At 39.7% G+C, this 21,746-nt stretch overlaps 1 protein-coding gene and 2 long non-coding RNA genes across 8 annotated transcripts in view; 2 read left to right on the top strand and 1 right to left on the bottom strand.

Annotated features, from left to right (window-relative positions):
• LOC135091127 (uncharacterized) overlaps positions 1-1,861 on the top strand; it is a 5,109-nt gene extending 3,248 nt beyond the window's left edge. For both annotated transcript variants that reach the window (XR_010262349.1, XR_010262350.1), the window contains exon 6: positions 449-1,861. This is a non-coding gene — a long non-coding RNA (uncharacterized LOC135091127). The remainder of the gene's footprint in view (positions 1-448) is intronic.
• Positions 1,353-21,746, bottom strand: LOC135091126 (uncharacterized). Of its 2 annotated transcripts, none has more exons than XR_010262348.1 (6): positions 21,296-21,746; positions 10,081-12,461; positions 5,614-5,822; positions 2,766-2,871; positions 2,258-2,417; positions 1,353-1,705 (listed from the first exon to the last, which is right to left on the bottom strand). It is a non-coding gene; the product is annotated as an uncharacterized LOC135091126 (long non-coding RNA). The 2 variants fall into 2 exon arrangements; XR_010262347.1 differs by having other exon boundaries at positions 10,081-10,171; positions 21,296-21,667.
• Positions 7,111-19,968, top strand: LOC135091121 (uncharacterized). Of its 4 annotated transcripts, none has more exons than XM_063988518.1 (18): positions 7,111-7,271; positions 7,507-7,568; positions 7,707-8,541; positions 8,823-8,974; positions 9,131-9,252; positions 9,595-9,726; positions 10,106-10,207; positions 10,468-10,615; positions 11,081-11,259; positions 11,598-11,743; positions 11,913-11,948; positions 12,415-13,220; positions 13,633-13,787; positions 14,355-14,899; positions 15,529-15,699; positions 16,046-16,182; positions 16,454-16,534; positions 17,165-19,968. In XM_063988518.1, the coding sequence occupies exons 4-18, from the start codon at positions 8,849-8,851 to the stop codon at positions 18,212-18,214; spliced, it is 3,936 nt and encodes a 1,311-aa protein (XP_063844588.1). In that variant the 5' UTR covers positions 7,111-7,271; positions 7,507-7,568; positions 7,707-8,541; positions 8,823-8,848; the 3' UTR covers positions 18,215-19,968. The 4 variants fall into 4 exon arrangements, with proteins under 4 accessions (XP_063844588.1, XP_063844589.1, XP_063844587.1 ...); XM_063988517.1 differs by having other exon boundaries at positions 7,118-7,271; positions 8,263-8,541; XM_063988519.1 differs by lacking the exon at positions 7,507-7,568 and having other exon boundaries at positions 7,112-7,271.

Below are 21,746 nucleotides of genomic sequence, written 5' to 3'. Positions count from 1 at the left end.
CCGAGCCTTAAAATCAATAAAAAATCAATGTGTACTCAGAAAATCAATTAAAATTCCCACGCGAGGCATACTCCGTCCCCTTGCCACCACAGCGCACTGCTTCGCGCCACCCGCAGCCCACTGCACTGTGTTTACTCAGTGACTCAGTCCCGCGTGTGCACTGTCTATCGCCTGACGCCTTCATCACGCCTAAAGTTGTAGAAAAAAGGAAGTGTGTTGTGCTTACACTTAAGCAGCTGATCAGATCAGCTGATCATTGTTGTGGTAAGATGCGTGAGTGTAGGGTGGTCGTTGTGGACATAATTTCACTTCTATTCAAGTATCCGGCACGTCGGCGGTCCCGTTGATGCCGGATAAGAGGGATTTTACTGTACCCTGTTTATCTTGCACATCTACTCACTTAGCTTTAAATAATGGCTGCTGACCATTTAAATCTCTTTTATTTCAGTCGAGGTACTGCACCATCCTACGTGTACCGGCAGCTTAGCGAACTGTACCGTCCCACTTCTTGTGTAACAAGAAGGTAACAGCTTTAATCCTTGCAAATAAGGAATAAGAGAAAAGAGACACACCTGCCATTTGTACTGTTATGCTGTAGTGTTCTGTCATTTTTTTCCTCTTTTATCCTAGAACCATTTTTGGTCATTCATGTTTCTAAAAATTATTATACAAAAATGTTGAGCTTAATATGTTTGGTGTAGTTTTTTGTAACATGTGTTATTGTTAATGTGTGTGGTTCCCCTCAGGAAGAATGTTGCAGTATTAGCAGTAATGTTACAGCCAATGGAAGTGTCTGTATTGTGCTTTGGTGGGAGGTTAATTTGATGTATTTTTAGAGTTGTGCAGGATATTATAGCAAGCCCTCAAAATAAAGAAAATAACTATAGAAAACACTCCTTGTATTGAAAACACCACTGCAGAGAAATCTCTAATGAAACAGGAAACCCTACATTCAGTACTGTGTGGTTGTTGCAGTAACACTGAGCTAAATGCCTTTTGGATGGTTGTACACTAAAAATAATGTAAAAATGCCTATAAACAACTGTCCCTGCATTAAAAACCTTTCATCATAAAATTACACACAAGATACTCAACCAGTGCATGAATGTTCAAGCGGTACCATTTGCTCCCTTCTGCACAGCTTGCAGCAACACTTCTGGCGCTGCATAGTGAACAGTGAAGCACGGTGTCTTCGTGCTGCCATCCTTTTCCTTGTCAGGCATCAAATGTGCAAACCCAAAATCCACAATCTTAATAACTGAATCTTCAGAAGAATCCTTGAACAAGAGATTCCGTGAAAAGATGTTTAGATTAGAATGGCCTCGGAGAAGGATAATATCTGAATGGAATAAATTCATACTTTTTATTATAAAGGCCATACAAATGATGGAGATCAATAATATTCCATGCAATAAATTCTTTAAAATAAGCAGATGGAAAATCAATGCAAAAAAACTTCCTTTTTTTACCTTTCCTTTCTTTTCTTTTCTGTCTATCCTCAACACCAACCCTTTTCACCCCTGTCTGGCTTTAGGTCTCCGTGAACACTGATGCTTTTCCTGTGCACGTAGTGAACTGCTGACACCAGGTTCCTCACGACGACCGAAGCCCGAGGCGAGCCTCTGTGAACCTCTCGTGTTTCCTGATCCTCTGAGGCAGCCAGCTCTCCACCTCCAAGGAGCTGCATCACAATGTAGGTGTGTGCCTGTGAAACCAACATGAATTAGATACAGGCATACAATGATTAAATGCAAGGAAAAGAAAATAATATGATCTTAAACTAATTGTTACTTAAACTGTTACTGATAAATCCTGTTGTTTTATATTGTAATTCTACACAGTAAAAATATAGATTTGAAAATATACTTTGTAAACCTCAGTAACTTCCACTACAGCCCATTAAACTAGAACCATGAAAACATCCTTGAAAACCCCAGTAACTTGCACTACAGCCTGTTAGACTAGAACCATGAAAACACCCTTGAAAACCCCAGTAACTTCCACTACACCCTGTTAAACAAAAACCATGAAAACACCCTTGAAAACCCCAGTAACTTCCACTACACCCTGTTAAACAAGAACCAAGAAAAACACCCTTGAAAACCTCAGTAACTTCCACTACACCCTGTTAAACTCGAACCATGAAAACACCCTTGAAAATACACACACAGGCAACCCTTTCCCGGCCACACACACACACAAACCCTCTCCAACACACACACACACACACACACACAAACCCCAGAACACACCATACCTAATTGGCAGTTGCTTTTTCAGTTCCAGTCTTAACACTTCGCATAAACCCTCTCTGTGTAATTGCCATGACCAGGCCCAGGAAGGAAAACTTGCGGTCCTGCGCCAACGAGTCGTAACTATGCTTGTGGTGGGTCGCGAAGATCAGCGTTAACTCCAGGCTGGAATACAGGAACAGGTAGAGGAAGTAAACTCGGCTAAGTTGTATTAATTTCATGCGTTCTACAGAGAGAGAGAAAGACAGATGTTTATGAATGAAGGGAGAGGAGGAGGAGGAGGAACGGGAGGTAGTGTGTGTGTGTGTGTTTGTATGAATGAAGGGAGAGGAGGAGGAGGAACAGGTGGTGTGTGTGTGTGTGTGTGTGTTTCAGGAGTAAACATAAGGGAATATTTGCTAGTACACACACACACACACACACACACACACACACACACACACACACACACACACAATACTACAAACACGAACAAACACACAATACTGAACATACAAACACACACACACACACCTTCTCTGCCCAGGCCCTTGACACAGCTGACGGAGAACAGAGCCCTAGGATTGATCACCTCCCAAGCCTCGGTCAAACTGGCACCGATGTCCCTCCTCCTTCTGCCCTGCGGTGGAAGAACAAGACACAAATCTGACTCACACACGACGAGACAACAGCGCCATCACGCCTAAAGTTGTAGAAAAAAGGAAGTGTGTTGTGCTTACACTTAAGTACATCATAGATGGTTTGGCACGTCTCGGAAATAATTGCAGACAGACTGTTTAGATATTCTTGTTGTGCATTGAAGGGAAGTGTAGAAGCACCCGGTGCAAAGGTGAATCAATGTTGCCTCTAGACATGCTTCTGGTGATATGCTTTCCCTCATACAGGTGTCCTGCTTCGTTATGAAAGGTTTTACCTTCTCCAGTAAGTCGTAGAAGCTGTTTGGGTCCATCCCCATATAGTTTGTGAAATCTGATTCATGACCAACACGCAGTTCATGTAAAATGGTTGCATGACTTCCCCTTCCTCCGTGTTTCTAACCAGTCCTTGTACCATTCCCTTCTTGTCACCTTGTCCTCACACAGTGCAGGAATGATTATGCTGCATAGGGCAATTTTCTTTGTTTTTTTTTTTTTTATCTTCTTGTGCACCATGGTGATGATGTCCCACACTAGGCGATGGCAACAACCACCTGTTGCCGAAATCCACACCAACACTGACGTAAATACCTGTGTTGCTAACGGACATCAGCTTCGAACTTTGTCTGCCGGTCTTTGTCTGGTGAACAGTGGAAACTATGGTTTACAACTTTTTTATCTGGTACCACTGTTTGTTGCCATATAAACTTCCCTCGTTTAAACGCTTATGACGTCATCCTGCTTCGCCTTTTGATACGGTAGCAGTGTTTGTTCGACGGGCACTGTTAGACCGTGTGGACGAACCTTTAGTGTGGGCTCGGGAGACAAGTAGTTGTTGCCAGCGTCTAGTGTAGTACATTATAACCATGTTGCACAAAAAATGCAATGTGCAGCATGATAATTGTTGCACTGTGAGGAAGACAAGGTGAGAAGAAGGGAATGATGCAGGGACTGCGTTACAATAAAATGAAAAGGAAAGCCATGTAACCATTTTACATGAGCCCAAAATTGGCTATGAATCTGACTTTATAAACTGTATGCGGATGGACCCGGACACCCTCTACGATTTATATACTGAAGAAGGTAAAACTTCTGAAAACGAAGCAGGGCACCTGTATGAGGAAGAGCAGCGTCCGAGATTCCGAAACTACGAACGTGGGCAGTGTACATTACACCGCCTTAGTGCTCGCTTCTGACGTCACCAGCACTCCTATAATATTCATATCGCTATTTGGTAACAGTGGGTGTTCGATGGATAGTGTTTGACCGTGTGGACGCACCCTAAAAGATGCTTAAGTTTACTGAGTACTGACAACTGAGAGCCTCAGGAACACCATTCTCTTGGTGCTGGTTCACCCAAGTCTTGTTACGAACAACTCCACATTTTACTCAAATGATCAAATTGAGCTCAGGATACGGTGTTCATGAAGCCCCTTACACCACAACACCATCAGTATATCAGCATGTCAGAAACTGAGTGCATTTTTTTTCATTTGAATGGAGCTGTATATTATCAACTAATCAAGCCTGTGTTATGACAAGTATACTTAACAATATACTGCAATGGGTGCTGGTATGTTTACTGGAAATGAACACTGGAGCACACAGGTATAAATTTTTTTTTTTTAATTAAAAAAAAAAAAAAGTGATCTTGGAGTAGGAGCAAGTTTAACTTGAAACTTATGCCTTTAATGGAGAGTTTGAGGAGTCACCTTATACACACAACTGTTTAAGACGTCTATTTACCATGATCCGTTTCTGATCACTGATCTGGCCACGCAGCCCGTGTTCTATTTGCATACTGATCTGGATTTACCCCAATCCAGATCATGATCTGGGTGATCTGGGTTCGGAGATAGGTTACAGCAGATGTATGAGGCTTGCTGAAACTGCTGGCGGCGGCCATATTAGTGGCTGAGCAGCCTCTACTGGGGACTTGTGTAGGGGAATGCACAGCAAGAGAATGGCTGATATGTCTGAGGAACAAAGTGAATGGTACTGAATAACTGCAGAAAGCTGCTGTGGACACAATGTGAATAGCGGTGGTGACATGCCAGAAACAAGGGTGATGTTGTAAGCCACACCAAGGTTTGGTTTAATGGCTTCTGATTATAATTACATGGCCATTAGCGCCTCTACCAATGACTACATGATGAGGCAAAGGAAGATAGTACTTGTTCAGTCCAAAATAATACATCTCTACTTTGGAAGTGCCTCAGTAATGGTGTCAATAGTGTCAGCACGCGGGCCAGGCCAGCCTCACATTACGTCCAAATATTTTGTCATTTTACCATTCTGTACCACAGCGAGTACTTTCAGCATGCTGTGTGTGAAGAGAGCTTTGCGTGAAACTTTTTTGTACAATGTTCACGGTCAGGCATGGAACCTAGTCTCACGCTGCGTGAGTAGGCACATGGCTGGGCCTCACTGGTGGGCTGCTCGGCTCAACTTCCTCAGGAAATGTACATTAGGCTGTAGTCCTCATTGACACTTCCTTAGAGCACAGTAGCGAGCATCAACAGTCTGCCGCTTGTGACAGCTGGGCAGCGACATGCTTGTGTTGTTATTGTTTTGATCAGTAATGGCTGCGAGCGTTCTCTGTAACCCGAGCGAATCCAGATCAGACACAGATCCGAATCAATGATCTAAAGCTGATCAGTGTTGTAAATAAAAGGCACCTTTAGGAAGATGTGTGCATCTCAGTTAGCAAAGTGCCTAGAACTTACCTAAGAGATGGACTGTGAATAGCAGTGATTTCCTCCTTCATCAGTCTTCGTGGGAAAAGAAACAAAAGCCAGAAAGTAGCTCAGGAATAACCAGAACACCCCGCAACATCAGGGAGGCACCCATAGTGGCTGGTAAGGAGCAGGCGTGGACAAGGAAGGCCAGAAGAATCCTCCACACTCAACTCAGGAACAATTGTTACTTGAATCATCTAGAATGAATTTGCTCCATCAGTTAATGTGGATCACAATGACAAAACACCAAAAGTACTTCCTGATTCATCCCATGTCTCAATAAACAGATCCAATACAAGTATAATAAACAGACATTTCCACATAAATTCTTCTAAATGTGCCTTTGGTATGCATATAAATAAACAAATAAATAAAAATTCCATTATTTTTAATAGGGGCAGGGAGAATTAATCCAATAACAGCATAATAAACATTTTTCTCACTGTCGTCCTGAAAAATCCCCCAAAACTCCACTTCCCATCCACCGTTTTCTCCAGTAGAAGAGCACTGTGTAATAGTGTGTATATACTAAACCTGTATTTTCTCACTGCTGAATGCACCCAGCAAATACTACTTTTCTTTTTTCTCACTGTTTGTAAAGACTCGACGCTGACGTAAATGTACGAAAGTATTGCGCTGTACGATAACCTGACACGAGAGAGAGAGAGAGAGAGAGAGAGAGAGAGAGAGAGAGAGAGAGAGAGAGAGACCTTTTACATGTTTAGACTTTTTACTTATGGGATTTACGAAAGTGGGAAAAAACACAAGATAAAATAAAAATGACAATAAACTGTGTGTGTGTGTGTGTGTGTGTGTGTGTGTACTATAAGGAAAAAACTCGCCAAAATGGACCTGCAGACATAACTCGTCTCGTTCACTCAGTACAGCTGGCAGACTCGTGACTGCTTATTATTTATCGGTCGTAAAAGAAACACGCGGCATAAATTTATGATCAGGCTAGAGCGGGGCAGATGAGTGTTGCTGTGATAGTGTTGCTGGTGCCAAGGAAAATTCTCTCTCTCTCTCTCTCTCTCTCTCTCTCTCTCTCTCTCTCTCTCTGGCGAAAATAGAAACTAAAAATATGATGGCCTAGTTTTTTTTTTTTTTTGTGGGGTGGGGGAGAGGAGGGTTCCATACGAAATGCAGTGTATGAAAGAGTGAGTAAAAAAAAAAAAGAGGTAATAAAACTACACATCTGATTGTCTGCTGCAGAACATCTGGGGGATCGGATGGTGCGCTCAAAAACAACATGGACATCGGGACCGATTTCCCTGACAAGTAGTAGCATACCGTTTGCATGTCAAGCGACGATTTGGAACGTTCACCTCACTTGGCACAAAAATAAAATATATAATATATTATGTCTTTCTATTTCCGTCTTTCGTTCGCGTGTTGGTGTGTATGCGGTGCAGTGCGTGGCCCAAAACTCGGCTGCACATGTGGAGATGCGTGCGTGTGGCGGGTGGCTGGGAGCAAAACGAGGCCCAGACCCACAAGAGTGGCGGCCTCCGACACTCAATACGGAGATAGCAGCAAGCCAACATGAGTCTGACATCAAGAACACCAGCACGTTCCCTCACCACGGAGCAGAGGCCCAAACCTTAGGAGGCGGTAACTGGAAGTGACAAGACTGACGCTCCCAAAAGGTATTCCAGACTGGAAGGTGCCCAACATGCGGAGCCCAAACAGAGATGAGTTCTGGCTGGACAAGTCATTGACACATCATTTGAGATTAGACTTGGTGGTATATACGTAATGTTATGTTGGCACGCCTTTAAATCATTCAATATGGCAGCTGCGTATATAGATAAGAGCCCACGAAAAAAAATATTAATGTCCCTTCTTAAAATCATGCTTGATGTTTTTTTTGTTTTTTTTAAGGAAAAAGTGAACGAGAGGAAGCATTGCAGACGAGGAAATCGGTCTAGGGCTCATGATAGAAGGTAGGACAGTGAGAAAGGGCAATGCGTGGCAGCTTGAGCCAACACGGCCAACACGGTCAAGAAGTGACACGTGGATTTGAGTCAGTCAGTATATCAGGATGAGTTACTGACGTGTGAGACTTATCTTTCGCTCTCTAGTTGGCAGGAATGGCATGCTGTCTACACGAAAGAATAAACAGCAGCAAACCTACTGGTCCTATCTGGCTAGGATCGACCATGGAAAGAGGAAAACCACTACAACCACGACCAGACAAGACAAGCGGACACATGCAAAGCATAGCAAAACCGCGCGCTACAAGAAACCACATTTCAGCAACTTAAATAAAAATCGTATTATAAAACAACATACACTTAACAAAACTATCAAAAACCACTTTTCTGCCACAAACAGCAATAAGCATAAAAGATGGTATAAGGAAACACCTTTTTTTTTTTCCTGGCCTTTTAATACGAGGCTGTAAGATGGAAGCTGGCTGCCGCGGTACATGAGGCAGGTCTTTTGTACAACCTAGCGCGCTCTGGGCCACTAACAATTTTGCCGGTGCTGTTTTTGGTCCGGCAGAGTGCTTGGGGGTACAAAACCATAACAGCTCAATTCTTTTGATAGGAACAAAAGGGGAAGACATGCAGAGTACTTTTAAGAATAGCTTTGTATTTATGGGTTATGATTAATCTCCTTTATTGGCTCTTTCAGCAATAGATCTTGAAACTGTGCCTCCAACGAAACCCTGGACTCCTTCACCCTCAAGCCCAACATCTCAGCCTACACCATCCAGCCCAACACCCTCTCATCCTTACCACACCCATTCCACATCTTACCCCACAACACCGCTCTCACACGCAAATTCAACAGCTCCTGACACAACATGCAAGGCAATCATATACTATGGCCAGACAGTTTACAATGGACACAATGCCTTTTACTGGAAGGAGTCTGATCAGCCAAATACTACTCCTGTCCTGGTAACTCCAAGTATGTCTGAGTTTTCTTTAAGTGTTGCCCTCTGTTATAAGTGAAACAAGAAAGGTTTATTTCATCTTTGATGTATTATGAAGCAAGCAAAAGAGGAAGGCATCCATGGCATTTCCAGTAGCTATATTTTGTTGCAGATCATACCACCTTCATTACTCTTTCAATGCAGATAAATAATTGGTTTTATGAAATGCATCTATGTTTCCCTGTTACTAATGAATCAGATTTACAGAAGACCGCTGTACATGTATGCACTACTCATAAGTCACATTTTATTACAGGCCACACCAGAATCATCACTTATGGAATGAAGTCAATCAACATTACCTGCAAACTACCTCAAGGCATCAACTCCCAACAGCTCACTGTTGATGCAAGTGACATTACGAAGCTGGCAGTGAGTGGGGCAAGAACATTAGTCATTCAGTTTAAGGTAAGACAAGTAGCAAATAATCAAATCTGAATCACAATGTGGTGATCCACTTACTATCTCTTTCAATGATTGCTTTAACTAAATTATACTTCCATCTTACATTACAACACTGACTGGTTCCATCTTCAATACACTTATCTCCCACTTTCCTTCCAGACTGCATCCCCTGACCTTGTGAGCACCAACTACAATCCTCTCTCATGGCAGCCAAGTGACGACAGCCAGGGCAGCCCGATACTCCTGGATGCGAGTGAAGTCAAATGTGTACAGACGATGAAGTAAGTCAACACAACCTGCTCCTTTACATTTCACCTTGCATGCATATATGTGACACCAGTTTCTTGCATGATGAATCTTTAATAGTTTTCTGTAACACTACTGGTTTCTATGATGAGGTTTCATGCATTTTTTTCCCAAATGATTTGACAACCATGAATGGACTGTGCGATGCACGTAGTAAGTGATATGAACATGATATTTTCTGTGCTACGAACATTTGAGATTGATGTATGTGAGGTTCTAGCATTCAGCCAGGATCTTCATTTCTTTGTCTCTGAATTGCTTGCTGTGAGATCTTGGTGTTCGCAAGTTAATCTTTACAAGCTTCCTCTCCTCACCAGAGTTACCATCATGAAAGTACAGTTCACCCACAAGTCCTCAGGCAAGCCATACCCAGGCTGTGACAAGAACAATCAGAATCATGCTTCTCCTTCCTACTTTGAGTACATTGACATATACAATGTGACAAAGAGGTATTTTGTTACTGTACATTCAGTGTTGACAATCTTTTTCAGTTATCAGTGTGATGTTTCAAATTAATTTTCCATTTGTTCTTGAGATTGGTTCCAGGCATCAATATAATTCACTGATGATATATTGTTTGATAGATTTATGTGTTTTCAGAAAAATATTTAAGTATGTGGCAAATCCAAATACTTTAGAGAATATTTGGGTTTGAAAATGAATAAAAAATTTTTTTATCTACATATCACATTTGTACCTCTCTCTCTCTCTCTCTCTCTCTCTCTCTCTCTCTCTCTCTCTCTCTCTCTCTCTCTCTCTCTCTCTCTCTCTCTCTCTCTCTCTGCAATGGTGGTAATACTGACCCTGCCTATTGTCTCCCATCCTCAGGCTGTGTTCCTCCACCACCCCTATCACCTTCATCTCCCACACCAGTGAGGCTGCCGGGAAGTTTGTCTGGAATGGAGATTTGGATGTTGTGCCACTCATACAGTTAGTAAAATATGAATAAAATAACCAGAATAACAAATGCATATAATAATGTGTATAACACTGAAAGGTAGTGAATGATCTTGAACAATTTTCTTTTTTGGTATATCCCTCCCATATTTACTATCTTTTATGGCTCGATATAATTAAATCTGTGAAGCACAAGAAAACACACACCTCAAAAATAATATGGCCCTAATTTTCAATAAAATAATGGAGTAATATCTTTTTATAGAAGTATACTTCCATGTTTTCTCTTGCAGAATTAAAGTAGAAAAGACTCGCTACTGCTGTGGAGGAATCTTCTACACAAAGTTTGGTGCACAGCAATATCATAGAAGCACACTGGCTACCTCCCTTGATTATCCTCAGCCCTATCACCTGGGAATGGAGTGCCCCTACATATTCAGGGTATGGAGCAAATGTTTCATCTTAGTATCTACCATTATCTTGTACATTTGCATGAATACCATTGCTTTGATGCCTCTCATTATTAAGCAAATCAAAATCACTTTTATTAAGAAGAATATTCTTTAACTACCTTCCTAGCATGTAGACAGAATACAAAGGTTACAAATGCTTGCTTAATGTCCATCTTTATCTTCTCCAGTAGGAACATGGAATACAGAATGAAATCTAATGGGGTCCTACTCTAGTGTCTCAAACATACTGGTGAAATGTGATTTACAATTTTGTTTCTGAAACAAAAGTTTCTTACAACCAATCAAACATCTTGAAGTAGAATTTTATTAACAAATGGGAGTTCTGCATTTGTAAATCAATACAAAATATAAAGTAACTTTACTTAAGATTTCAAAAAGCCATAAATTGAATGATGAGATTTTCCTGCACAGCCTTATACTTGTTCCCTGGTAGTGTGTTCCAAAATACCCTGGCGCTCACTGCGTGATAAAGCTTGACTTCATTGACTTCCAACTGGCACGGGGAGGGCAACAAAATCTTGGTGCCGGGGAGACGTCTGGTGGTGGTGTGTGTGCTGGACAGGACAGAGTACGGGTGTCTCCGCACGGCAGCTTCCATAAAGGACATTTTGTGTAAGTGTTCACCTGTTTCAGGAACAAGGACACCAACCTGCTGCGGTGCACCAAGCAATGAACTTGTAAACATTCCTCTGCAGTTGTCACTCTTTACTGCTAATGATTTTAGTTCTTTCAATACAAATCAACCTTTTTTCTCTCCTGTGCTTTCAACATTTACTTTCATCTCTTTGATAAGAAAAGGAAAACAATGAGACAAAAAAATAAGTTGTTCTCCAAGCAGTCTTTGAATATTTTTTCATTATTTTAGTTCTGAACTGTATTGTTTATGTACAAGAAGCAAAGAAAAATGTCAAGGCTTGTAAAGTAACCCCAGGCATGTTTTCCCCTCACAGGTTCTGCCATGGCCATCCACCAAAAGCCTCCATCACTGCCTATGACCAAGTGCTGGTTCACTTCACCAGTGATAGAAGGCATGGCAGACATGACAGGGGTGACAGAGGCTTTGTTATCTCTTATGTGGCACTTGACTCAAGCTACTGTAAGTATTGGCTTCCCAATGCAGGATAAGCACCATTCCTGCTGTTTTCCATTCCAACACATGTATCCACTTGGTCTGTGGTGCAGTATTTTGTAAGGGAATCTTTATCTCAACAATATCTGCAAATTGTTTAAACAAATAGTTTAAACAATACTTTCCCTCTCCTCAGGTACTTATTCAGACAAGGACTTTTATCTCCCTTGTGGTAAGTTAATAACTTTAATATTATTTATAAAAGGTGGTTTTTAGCGTTTCATAAATCTCGTTAATTCATTATTGTTCTAAGTGACAGATGAAATTTTTAACCCATTTAACCATTATGTAGCAAGAGTCTTTAGTGACAACATTTTTTAGCATTTTCCTAAGCACTTAATCTTTATTAAGGAAAACATTTATATACTGAAAATATCTTACTGAGAATAAATCTTTGTCCAAGTTCCTACTGGACTAAGTAATGTAGAGTCTACATATTCAAGATACAACTGAAATGTAGAAGTATTCATCAGTTCTTAGACAGCAACTGTTTTCAAGCTTTACTTCATGCACACAATAAATTAAATGCATTAAATATATACAAACAGATAAACCCCTAATGATGAACAATATGACACATATTCAGTGACTTCCATGAATCACCCAAAGTCAATATTCTCCCCTCTCAAACACCTCAGAGTGTGGCAGAGGCATCCTGGTTGACACAGTGGATCGCCACAACATCCTGCAAACCACAAACCATGTGGAGGAATATGAGTTAAGAAGAGAAGAGGGGAAAAAATTACCGAAAACAATAAAAGAAAATAGTCAAAAAATAAATAAGAATGATCAAAAAATAAATAAAGGTAAAAAAATAAATAAGAAAAGAATAACTAAGAGACATGCACATGTTCAAAATGTAAACACAAAACAAAAAGGACAAAAAAATTTGAAAATGACTCAAGAAAATAAGAAAGGTAAGAAGCACACCATGAAAAATAAGAGGATGAAGACAAAAGAAAAACAACATAAAAACAAACACTTCAAGAAAAAATTGAAAATTTCAGGTAAGAAAAGCAAAGAGAAAATCAAGAGAAAATCCTATAAGGATAAGAAGAAAACCCCAAATTTAAATATTAACCCTGAAAAAATGAAAACAAAACCTAAAAACATGCAAAATAAAGAAAAGAAAAAGAAACTAAAACTGACACAAAAAAATAAAAGAAAAAGGAAGAACAAGACAATGAAAGAAAACAAAAATAAAATAAAACAAAAGGAAAAGGAAAAAAAGGAAGAGGAAGGTGCAGGTAAAGAGAAAATGAAAGAGAAGGAAAAAGAAATTGCTGAAAAGGAAGACACAGAAAGAGAAGCTGATGAAAAAGAAGACACAGATAGTTACAATACAATACAAGAGATGGGAAATGAAGATGATGGTACCAAAGAAGCAGCCAGCTTGCAAGGAGGAAGAATCCAAACCATTGATCGATACAAGTTTCCCTATCTGGTAAGTTCCGTGATACAGTTCAGCTACAGAAAGTTACAATACACATGGCACTTCCTTACCAACCACAGACAAAGAACAATAAATTCAGGGAATTTTTCTGTTTATATGTTGAGACTACACTCATGATACAATCCTCACTCCTCAAGCACAAAAGTAAACTTGGATAAGTCACACAGATAAACATTCATCAATAATTTTCAAAGTCCATGTAAAGTAATGGTAATGGTCTGTCACTGGTTGATGAGCCTCATATTACTATCTACTTCTAATTCTACTTTTCTGAATACATACAGATGCATTTACCTAGTTGTGTTTATAGTACAAAGGGACTGAGTTACACCTGTGTGGTTAAGTATACATTTGTATGAGCATTTCACTTACACCCACCCAAATAACCTTTTTTTTTTTCCAGGTCTCTATTTTACAATTTAAGCTCAGAAGGAAACCAAGGAAGAAACCAAAGGAACCAGCTGGTACAAAGAAGATGAAGGTCGCTCGAGCATGCAGTGGATGCATCATCAACCACAAGTTTATCCTCACCACCACCTTCTGCTGCACTTACTGCCGGTAACTTCTAACACGTGCAGCTGGCCAAAGTAGTGATGCTTCACACACAAAACAGTATCTGGTGATTACCTCCAACTATTAAGTTCCTGCCTGAAGGGAGCTTTTAATTCAAGATACCTGATTATCTATTTAATATTAATTTCCACAAATTCATGGGCACAGCATCATGACAAGTGACATCACTACTCTGGACAAATGTACTATGACACTAGTCACTATACATACATGGGCTGATACTCACACTGAGTTCTGCAATGATTTTTGAAGAAATTAACATTTAAGAAAACTGTATGAACTCATCAGTCACTAAGAAATCACAATCACAGGAAATCTGTCATGAGTCTGCACATTATCTACACTGTATTGCCTGGAATTTTTCCAAGAACTTCATATCTGAGAAAACTTTACAACACCTTATCAGTCCATTACTATAAAAAAAAAAAAAAAATGAATTAAAATGCCAAACTAAAAATATACACTTTATATTTTACCATCAACTTTAGATCATCCACATTTCCAGCTATACAGTAGTCAAATTTCAATAAATTTTCTTGTATACTATTCCAGGGCCATTTGGAATAAGAAATTCAGGAAGAAGCAATCTACAACACATTCCAGTCTTTATCAGAAAGGAAAGAGAGGCACAATCAACATCACAAACAGCAACATGCAGTCCAGAGATGACATCACAGAGTTCAGTGCCAGTGACAGCATTACAGATGCCAGTGACATGGACAGCACCTTCCAGCCCCACAACATTGAAAGCGGTTTCAGCAGTTCAAGTAACACACATGAAAATATACAAATCGAATCAAGACGTGTTAGAAAGAGGAAAGTCAGCACTAACGAGCAAAGGAAAGATGTAGAGGGGAAACCAGCAAAACATGCACCACAAAAAGAGGAGAAAATAAATAAGAAGAAAAAGAAGAAGAAGAAGAAGAAGAAGAAGAAGAAGAAAGTAAGGCGTACCATACCGCAACTGTCTGATATCAGGGTGGTCATAGGGTTCTCTACATTGGAAGTGAAGAAAATTAACACACTTCCCCTTGTCAAAGTAGTGAGCATCTGGCTTCCTGAGGAATGTGCTGAGAAAATGAACAAGAAGACACAAAGTAAGTTTCATTTTTTTCCAGTAATACCACACTTAGTAATGAAAGTATGTTTAAGTAAGACAATGTAGAGTATTTTTGTGGGTTTTTCTGTATACTCCAGTTTTCAATAAGATTTCCATAATTCATGTAGCATCCACATTCAACAATCTGGTACAAATCTTAGCAGAGAAGCACAAGTCCATCAACTCTCCACTGTACATCCTGGGAATCAAATGTAAGATTTGGCTTGCCATTCCCATGCAAGTGACACCTCTCTTAGTTGTTGGTCTTTGTGGTCTTCTACACTTACAATGAAATCAGTACATTTGAGGTGTCTTAGATTAAGATTTGGTTTTGATTGAGATTTTATGATTGCTACTTGCTTAGAATTTACTTAAAAGTGACATCTTTCTCAGCAGATAACCAGCATGGCCCTTTACATGCATATTTATGTTAGTCATTTAGGTGAACTGAGAACAACTTGCTGAAAAGATAAATTTTGAATGATTACAATCCTTTGGTCTGAGTGCCTGTTTTTTCTGTTGTATCCTGTAGGATACCTTGTCCCTCCAAAATAATACTGGTAAACAACTGTATTTTCAGCAAAATTTAAATTCCTTTACACTATTCAAGGCCACCTCTATTAACAGACAACAAATTGCTCTTCCCTGTGGAATGTCCCGTCCTACTGGAACTGAGTGAAAGCATCGAGTTTGGTCCCTACGTCTCTCCAGTGTGTCTGCCAATCTTCCAAACATTCAACCCTCACTTCCTTATTGGCAGCAGCATTACACATGGGTCTGCATCAGGAAACAGCAAATGTGAGTATTGTTTTGTATTGTGGAGATTTATGATATAGTTGTCAAGAGTGTGTATTTTGTATCACATGAAAGGAGACATAATTTTCATAATTTTACATCATTATGTGTGCATAATTTTACATCATTAGAAGGATGATTTATGACCCAGCTACCATTGCCAACAAGTTGATTCTTCATAATGAATACCCTGAACTTTCCTTTACTCATCTTTTTGTGATGAATTCCAAGACAGGAAATGTGCTCTTTGGTACAATCAAGTGTGTGAATCAAGTGTGTGAACTACTGGCTATTGTTGACTGGTTTGTTGATGAATAACCTAAACTTTCCTTCACTCACTCTTTCACAGCAACTTCCCCAATGCCAAGCATACTCCCAGACATACTGAGGCTTCCAGCAAGTGTGTGTGAAGAGAAGCTTGGGGGGAAGGTTCTGGATAAAACAATGATGTGTACTTCAGCTGGACAAAATAAATCTATGTGCTTCGTAAGTATCTGCTAATTTTTATTAACAAAAGCTCATGCTGACCAAATTAATATACTATCTTTCAATTTATGCATATCATTGGCATACTCCACTCTTAGTGATCTATATTATTTTAACGTTCTTCTGTATTACAGTGTATTTCAGTGTTAATTTTCTCTTGATATTTTTTTTTTTTTTTTTTTCAAAAAGTTTGGTAACAATGAAAATAGATATTTCTTACTTGCAAACATGAAAAGAAAATAAATTCATGATACATTTTTCAACTCTCCAGAGAGATGAAGGAGCACCTTTCCTCTCCTACACAATGCCTCACTATGGATATAAGGAGTACCTTTCTGTATATGCTGCCCTGGTGAGCATACATTATAAAAAGTATTAATTATCTAGGAGATATAGACTCTCTAATTAATCATAATTGCTAATTTTAACTTTGAATTTAATCACTATATTAATCATAGGTGTAATTGCTTTGCTAATTTTAACTTTGAATTTAATTACTATATTCACCCTAAGTAATCTTTTAAAAATCTAAGCAAAGCTATCAGAACCTTTACACAAACTGAAATAAAATCTGATCTCACCTAATATACTATAACCTTTCTAAGCAAGCTCAAATGTACCTAGTCATAACTTTATCTATCACAACCATCCCCAAACAACTTTAAAGTTAACCTGATCTCACTTAACATACAATAACCTTTCCAAACAAACCTAAATGTAACCTATCATAAGCTAACCCATTATAAACTTCCCCTAATAAACTTGCATTTGATCTGACCAACCCTAACAAATCACTGTGTTCCTGAAACTAACTTAATCTGATCAAATGTAACTTATGTTCCTTATTAATATCCTAAAAATATCTGGTCATCCAACTTCTAACAAGGGAAAAATACGAAATGGCAAAATGCTTGTATTATCTTTATTTACAGATGAAATCATAATTACATTTATATTGAGACTTACTTCATGTACTTCACAGGCTATTTCTGGATGTAAAAAGACTCCAAATATAAAAGACAAACCCAAGCCTTCCAAACCAAAACCAAAACCTTCCAAACCAAAGCCCAAGCCTCCCAACTCAAAACCCAAGCCTCCCAACTCAAAACCCAAGCCTCCCAACTCAAAACCAAAACCTTCCAAACCAAAACCCAAGCCTCCCAACTCAAAACCCAAGCCTCCCAACTCAAAACCCAAGCCTCCCAACTCAAAACCAAAACCTTCCAAACCAAAACCCAAGCCTCCCAACTCAAAACCCAAGCCTCCCAACTCAAAACCCAAGCCTCCCAACTCAAAGCCAAAACCTTCCAAACCAAAACCCAAGCCTCCCAACTCAAAACCCAAGCCTCCCAACTCAAAACCCAAGCCTCCCAACTCAAAACCCAAGCCTCCTAACTCAAAACCAAAACCTTCCAAACCAAAACCCAAGCCTCCCAACTCAATACCCAAGCCTCCCAACTCAAAGCCCAAGCCTCCCAACTCAAAACCCAAGCCTCCTAACTCAATACCCAAGCCTCCCAACTCAAAACCAAAACCTTCCAACTCCAAACCAAGACCTTCCAAACCAAAACCAAAACCTTCCAAACCAAAACCAAAACCTTCCAAGCAAAAACGAAGATCTTCAAAAACAGAACCTAAGCCTTCAGAAGCAAAATCCAAGTCCGCAGTTCCTCCAATGAGCAACACTGAGAAACTGCCTCAACAAAATATGCAAATTTTGACAAGAACCAACAAGTACAAATTAATCAAGAACAAAAAGACAAAATCACAGACCATTAAGAAAAGAAACAAAAAGAAATCCAAGAAAGCAAAGAGGAAAGTTAGAGATATTCATGGTACACATAAAGAAAGCAGAAAGACAAAAAAGAAAAAGAAGAAAAGGAAACCCAAAAAATACAACAAGAAAAAGACCACCAACTCAGGAATTGACGTCTGGGTTAAGATAACACCATACGTCAACTGGATAATCAAGGTTGTGTTCCGGGGAGATGATGATTTGGTTTGTTTGAGGCCGAGCATCATGCCTCAGTAAACGTGCTCTTTTATACAGTACAATCCACTCTCACTGTGCAATGTTCCACTATACAGTATTTTCCTCATACGATTGCCCTTCATTAGTACCCCTTGGTTCACTATGTGATGCTCTACACTTGCTGATGCAATCATCAGCTGCAGTACTGCCAACTGGAGACACCTAACGTGCAAGACCCCACACTACTGCCTCAGTTCTTCCCAATTTTACACCGTTCATAAAGCCTCATGTACGGTCGAGTGATTCTGCTCCATCTATCCTTATTTATTGTGCCAAGCCTTATCCAAGTGTGCCATCACACAGAAAAATTAATTAGAGAGAAAAAGTAATAGGCCTAAGAACACATCCCTTTTTTCCATTTAATCTCACTATGCAATGGATCACTGTACATTGGGTTTTCAGAAACATAATCTGATTGTACAGTGAGGGAGAGGTGTACTCCCATTTGAAGGCACTGTCCAAACCCAGGACATAAAGACCATATACAATACTCCCAGTTACCCTTTTCATTGCTGATCTTAATTTCATGACATAAAAAGTTGGGGCTTGATTCAGTAACTGAAAATTTTGGGGATTACACCAATAGGATAATACAGTGCTGAAAATTTAATAGATAAAATTTCAATAAATGGTGAAGCAAAAAAAATACTCCATATGGTGTGATTAAATAATTGAGAACAATTATATCTTTGTTTATTATAATGGTTGAAGATGGTTCCTATAATAGGTTAATCTGGAAATGGTGTACGTGTAACATACAAGCACGAAACTCACATGTCATGTAGAAGGCTTGGTGACCTTGCCATGTGGCTGTAATGCCACTCAAGAATGTGGTGAAATTTGCCATTTTCTAAGTTGAGTGAGCTCTGCACCAGTCAAGAGTAAACACTGAAATTACTTTCTAATGTTTATAACTGGGATTTGCAGATAGTAGTATATTAGGATTTTGTGGTATCTATACAGCTGATCTCTTCAATCAAGGGCTACCATTTGTGAGGCCATCAATTACGACTTTCCACAGCAGGTTCAGTTATACATTTCACTTGTTTTGTTGTTCTGATAGAGGCTCACTGTCATTTGTTAACATGGCTAGCCAGTGGAGGGAGGTGAAGTGAAAAGTGCTAATGTTTGGCAGAAAAAGTCACTATGTGGGTTATTTAGCTACAGTGATGTTTAAGATGCAACATGCAGACATAAAGAAGAGGTCCCACATGTTTATTAATGCCGCCAAACTGTACCCACTTCCATCGCCCTGAGAATCTCTACACCACTCTGGTAAGACATAACGATATAATTTTTGAGGCCCCTTATTAGGTTAGTTGGTTATGCTAGGTTAGTTGGTTATGCTAGGTTAAGTAGGGTTATGCTTGGTTAGGTTAACATCGTAGGGAGGTAGGAATCCAGGGGGCCCCAGATAGGTTAAGTTAGGGAAATTTGAAATATTAAGGGAAAATTTCTTAGATTTTGAACGCTCATATTTCACTATTTTTCATCCCCTCCCAAAACTCCCAATTCCCCAAAGGCTCCCAAGCTTGTTTTGAGGAGTTAGGAAGGAATGGGGGAGCAGACCTCTTGCCAAGAAATACCCTATAATAAATGTGTGAATGAATTAACAATAATTTCAAGTTGTGGTGCACCAGACCTGCTGACATTTCACTTTTCTTGAGTTTTCTCTTAATCACAAGCCTTCTGTAATTTGCATTTTCTTCTATTTACATTATTCAAAGATGCTTTAAATAAACATTATTATTTTGGATGTTCAATCATATCCCGTCCATGAGCAGTATCTTCTGTATTCTAATAAATGGTGAAGGCAACAAGCGATTTCATTCTAGACTAACTTCCAAACATGATTTAATTTAATCTGAACCTAACTTATTTCAATTCACCAAGGCAACAAAATTACTGTAATTCATTGTACAGTTAATCTGGATATCACGTCCACATTACATATAAGCATGAAACTCACATTTCATAGAGAAGGATTTCATAGTATCTATACACCAGATCCCTCCAGTCACACGCTGCCACTCACGAGGCCATTCGTGTGGACACCAATTACGACTTTCCACGGTAGGTTCAGTTACACTTTTCATTTGTTTTTGGGACACATCAGGTGTTCTGATAAAGGCTCACTGTCATTTATTAATATGGCTACCCAGTGGAGGGAGGTGAAGAGAAAAGTGCCAGTGTTTGGGAGGAGGAAAACTCACTATGTGGGTTATTTAGCTACAGCTATGTTTAAGATGTGGCATGGAGACATGAAGAAGAGGTTTCGTATCTTTATCAATGAAGTCGCCAAACTGTACCCACCTCCACTGGTCTGCGAATATCAACACCACACCAGTAAGGCTAAACGGTATAATTTTTGAGCTCCCTTGTTAGGTTAGGTTATGCTAGGTTAGATTAAGTTATATTAGGTTAGATTAGGTTAGGTTATGCTAGGTTAGGTTAATGTCCTAGCGAGGGGGTCCAAGGGGGGATACAGCCCCACCAGCTAGATTAGGCTAACGTCCTAGCGAGGGAGCTGTCTAAGGCAGGGAGAAAGAGAAAGGTTAGGACTAGGATAGGTTAGGGAAATTCGAAATATTAAGGTAAATTTCTTTATTTTTTATTTTTTTATATCATCATATTTCACTTATTTTTCATTCCCCCCAAACCCCCAATTCTCCACAGGCCCCCAAGCTTGTTTGAGGGGTTGGGGGGAATGGGGGGCGGACTTTTTATCAAGAAATACCCATTGTACTATAATTTACCTCGGTATCAACTTAAGCAAATGCAAAGTATTATGAACAAAGCAATATTAATAAAAGGTCTCTCACCACATGACTAACACCAGCCCTCACTGATCTACACTGGCTGCTAATTAAGGCGAGAATTAAGATATGTGTTTTGACATACCAGGCACTGAATACTGGTAAACTCAAATATCTTGCTGCCTGACTGACACCATGCTGGACACTAGGGTTGTAGCAAGACATGCGTCTGATCAACACACATTGCATGAACCTAGGTGCCATACTGTCATAGATTTTTGGACTTTTAAGATATGTGTACCAAGATTATATCGTTGTCCTTTACCTTAACAGTACGTGCCACACCACCTCTCCCATGGCTACTGAATTGTTTGTTGACATCCTGACAGCTGTCTTCCGCCGCCACCGTCCTACCAATATATAGTTACTTCTTTGTTCTGGGACGTGAGATCAGGATCTATGAGCCTATGATACGATCACAGGCGTGACAGCTGACCTGACTTTTTACGGAAGACACATGTGAGGCGGATCACCAATGATTGTTGCGAGTGGTGAACGGCTTGGTGCAGACGTCCCTACCAAACCCTTTACCTCTCTCTCTCTCTCTCTCTGGACTAGATCAAAAACAAAAAACAAAAAGTACATATAATTTGCCATATATTCATGGTTAACTTTAATGCACAAATGAGGACGTGGCTTGGTGAGTTAAATATTCATAGGACGATGTCGACAAAACAGGAGGACAACAACAACACGTCGTCATCTTCAGACTTCAC

The sequence above is a fragment of the Scylla paramamosain genome, chromosome 36, assembly GCF_035594125.1.
Source record: "Scylla paramamosain isolate STU-SP2022 chromosome 36, ASM3559412v1, whole genome shotgun sequence".
Taxonomy (NCBI): domain Eukaryota; kingdom Metazoa; phylum Arthropoda; class Malacostraca; order Decapoda; family Portunidae; genus Scylla; species Scylla paramamosain.
This window is presented reverse-complemented; position numbering and strand designations above follow the sequence as displayed.

What these genes read in the sequence shown, in the direction of transcription:
- LOC135091121 (XM_063988517.1), top strand. An exon ending in GGACTTTTATCTCCCTTGTG is followed by an intron (nt 11,949 to 12,414) that starts GTAAGTTAATAA and finishes CAAACACCTCAG; the next exon opens with AGTGTGGCAGAGGCATCCTG. An exon ending in TTTCTGTATATGCTGCCCTG is followed by an intron (nt 16,535 to 17,164) that starts GTGAGCATACAT and finishes TGTACTTCACAG; the next exon opens with GCTATTTCTGGATGTAAAAA.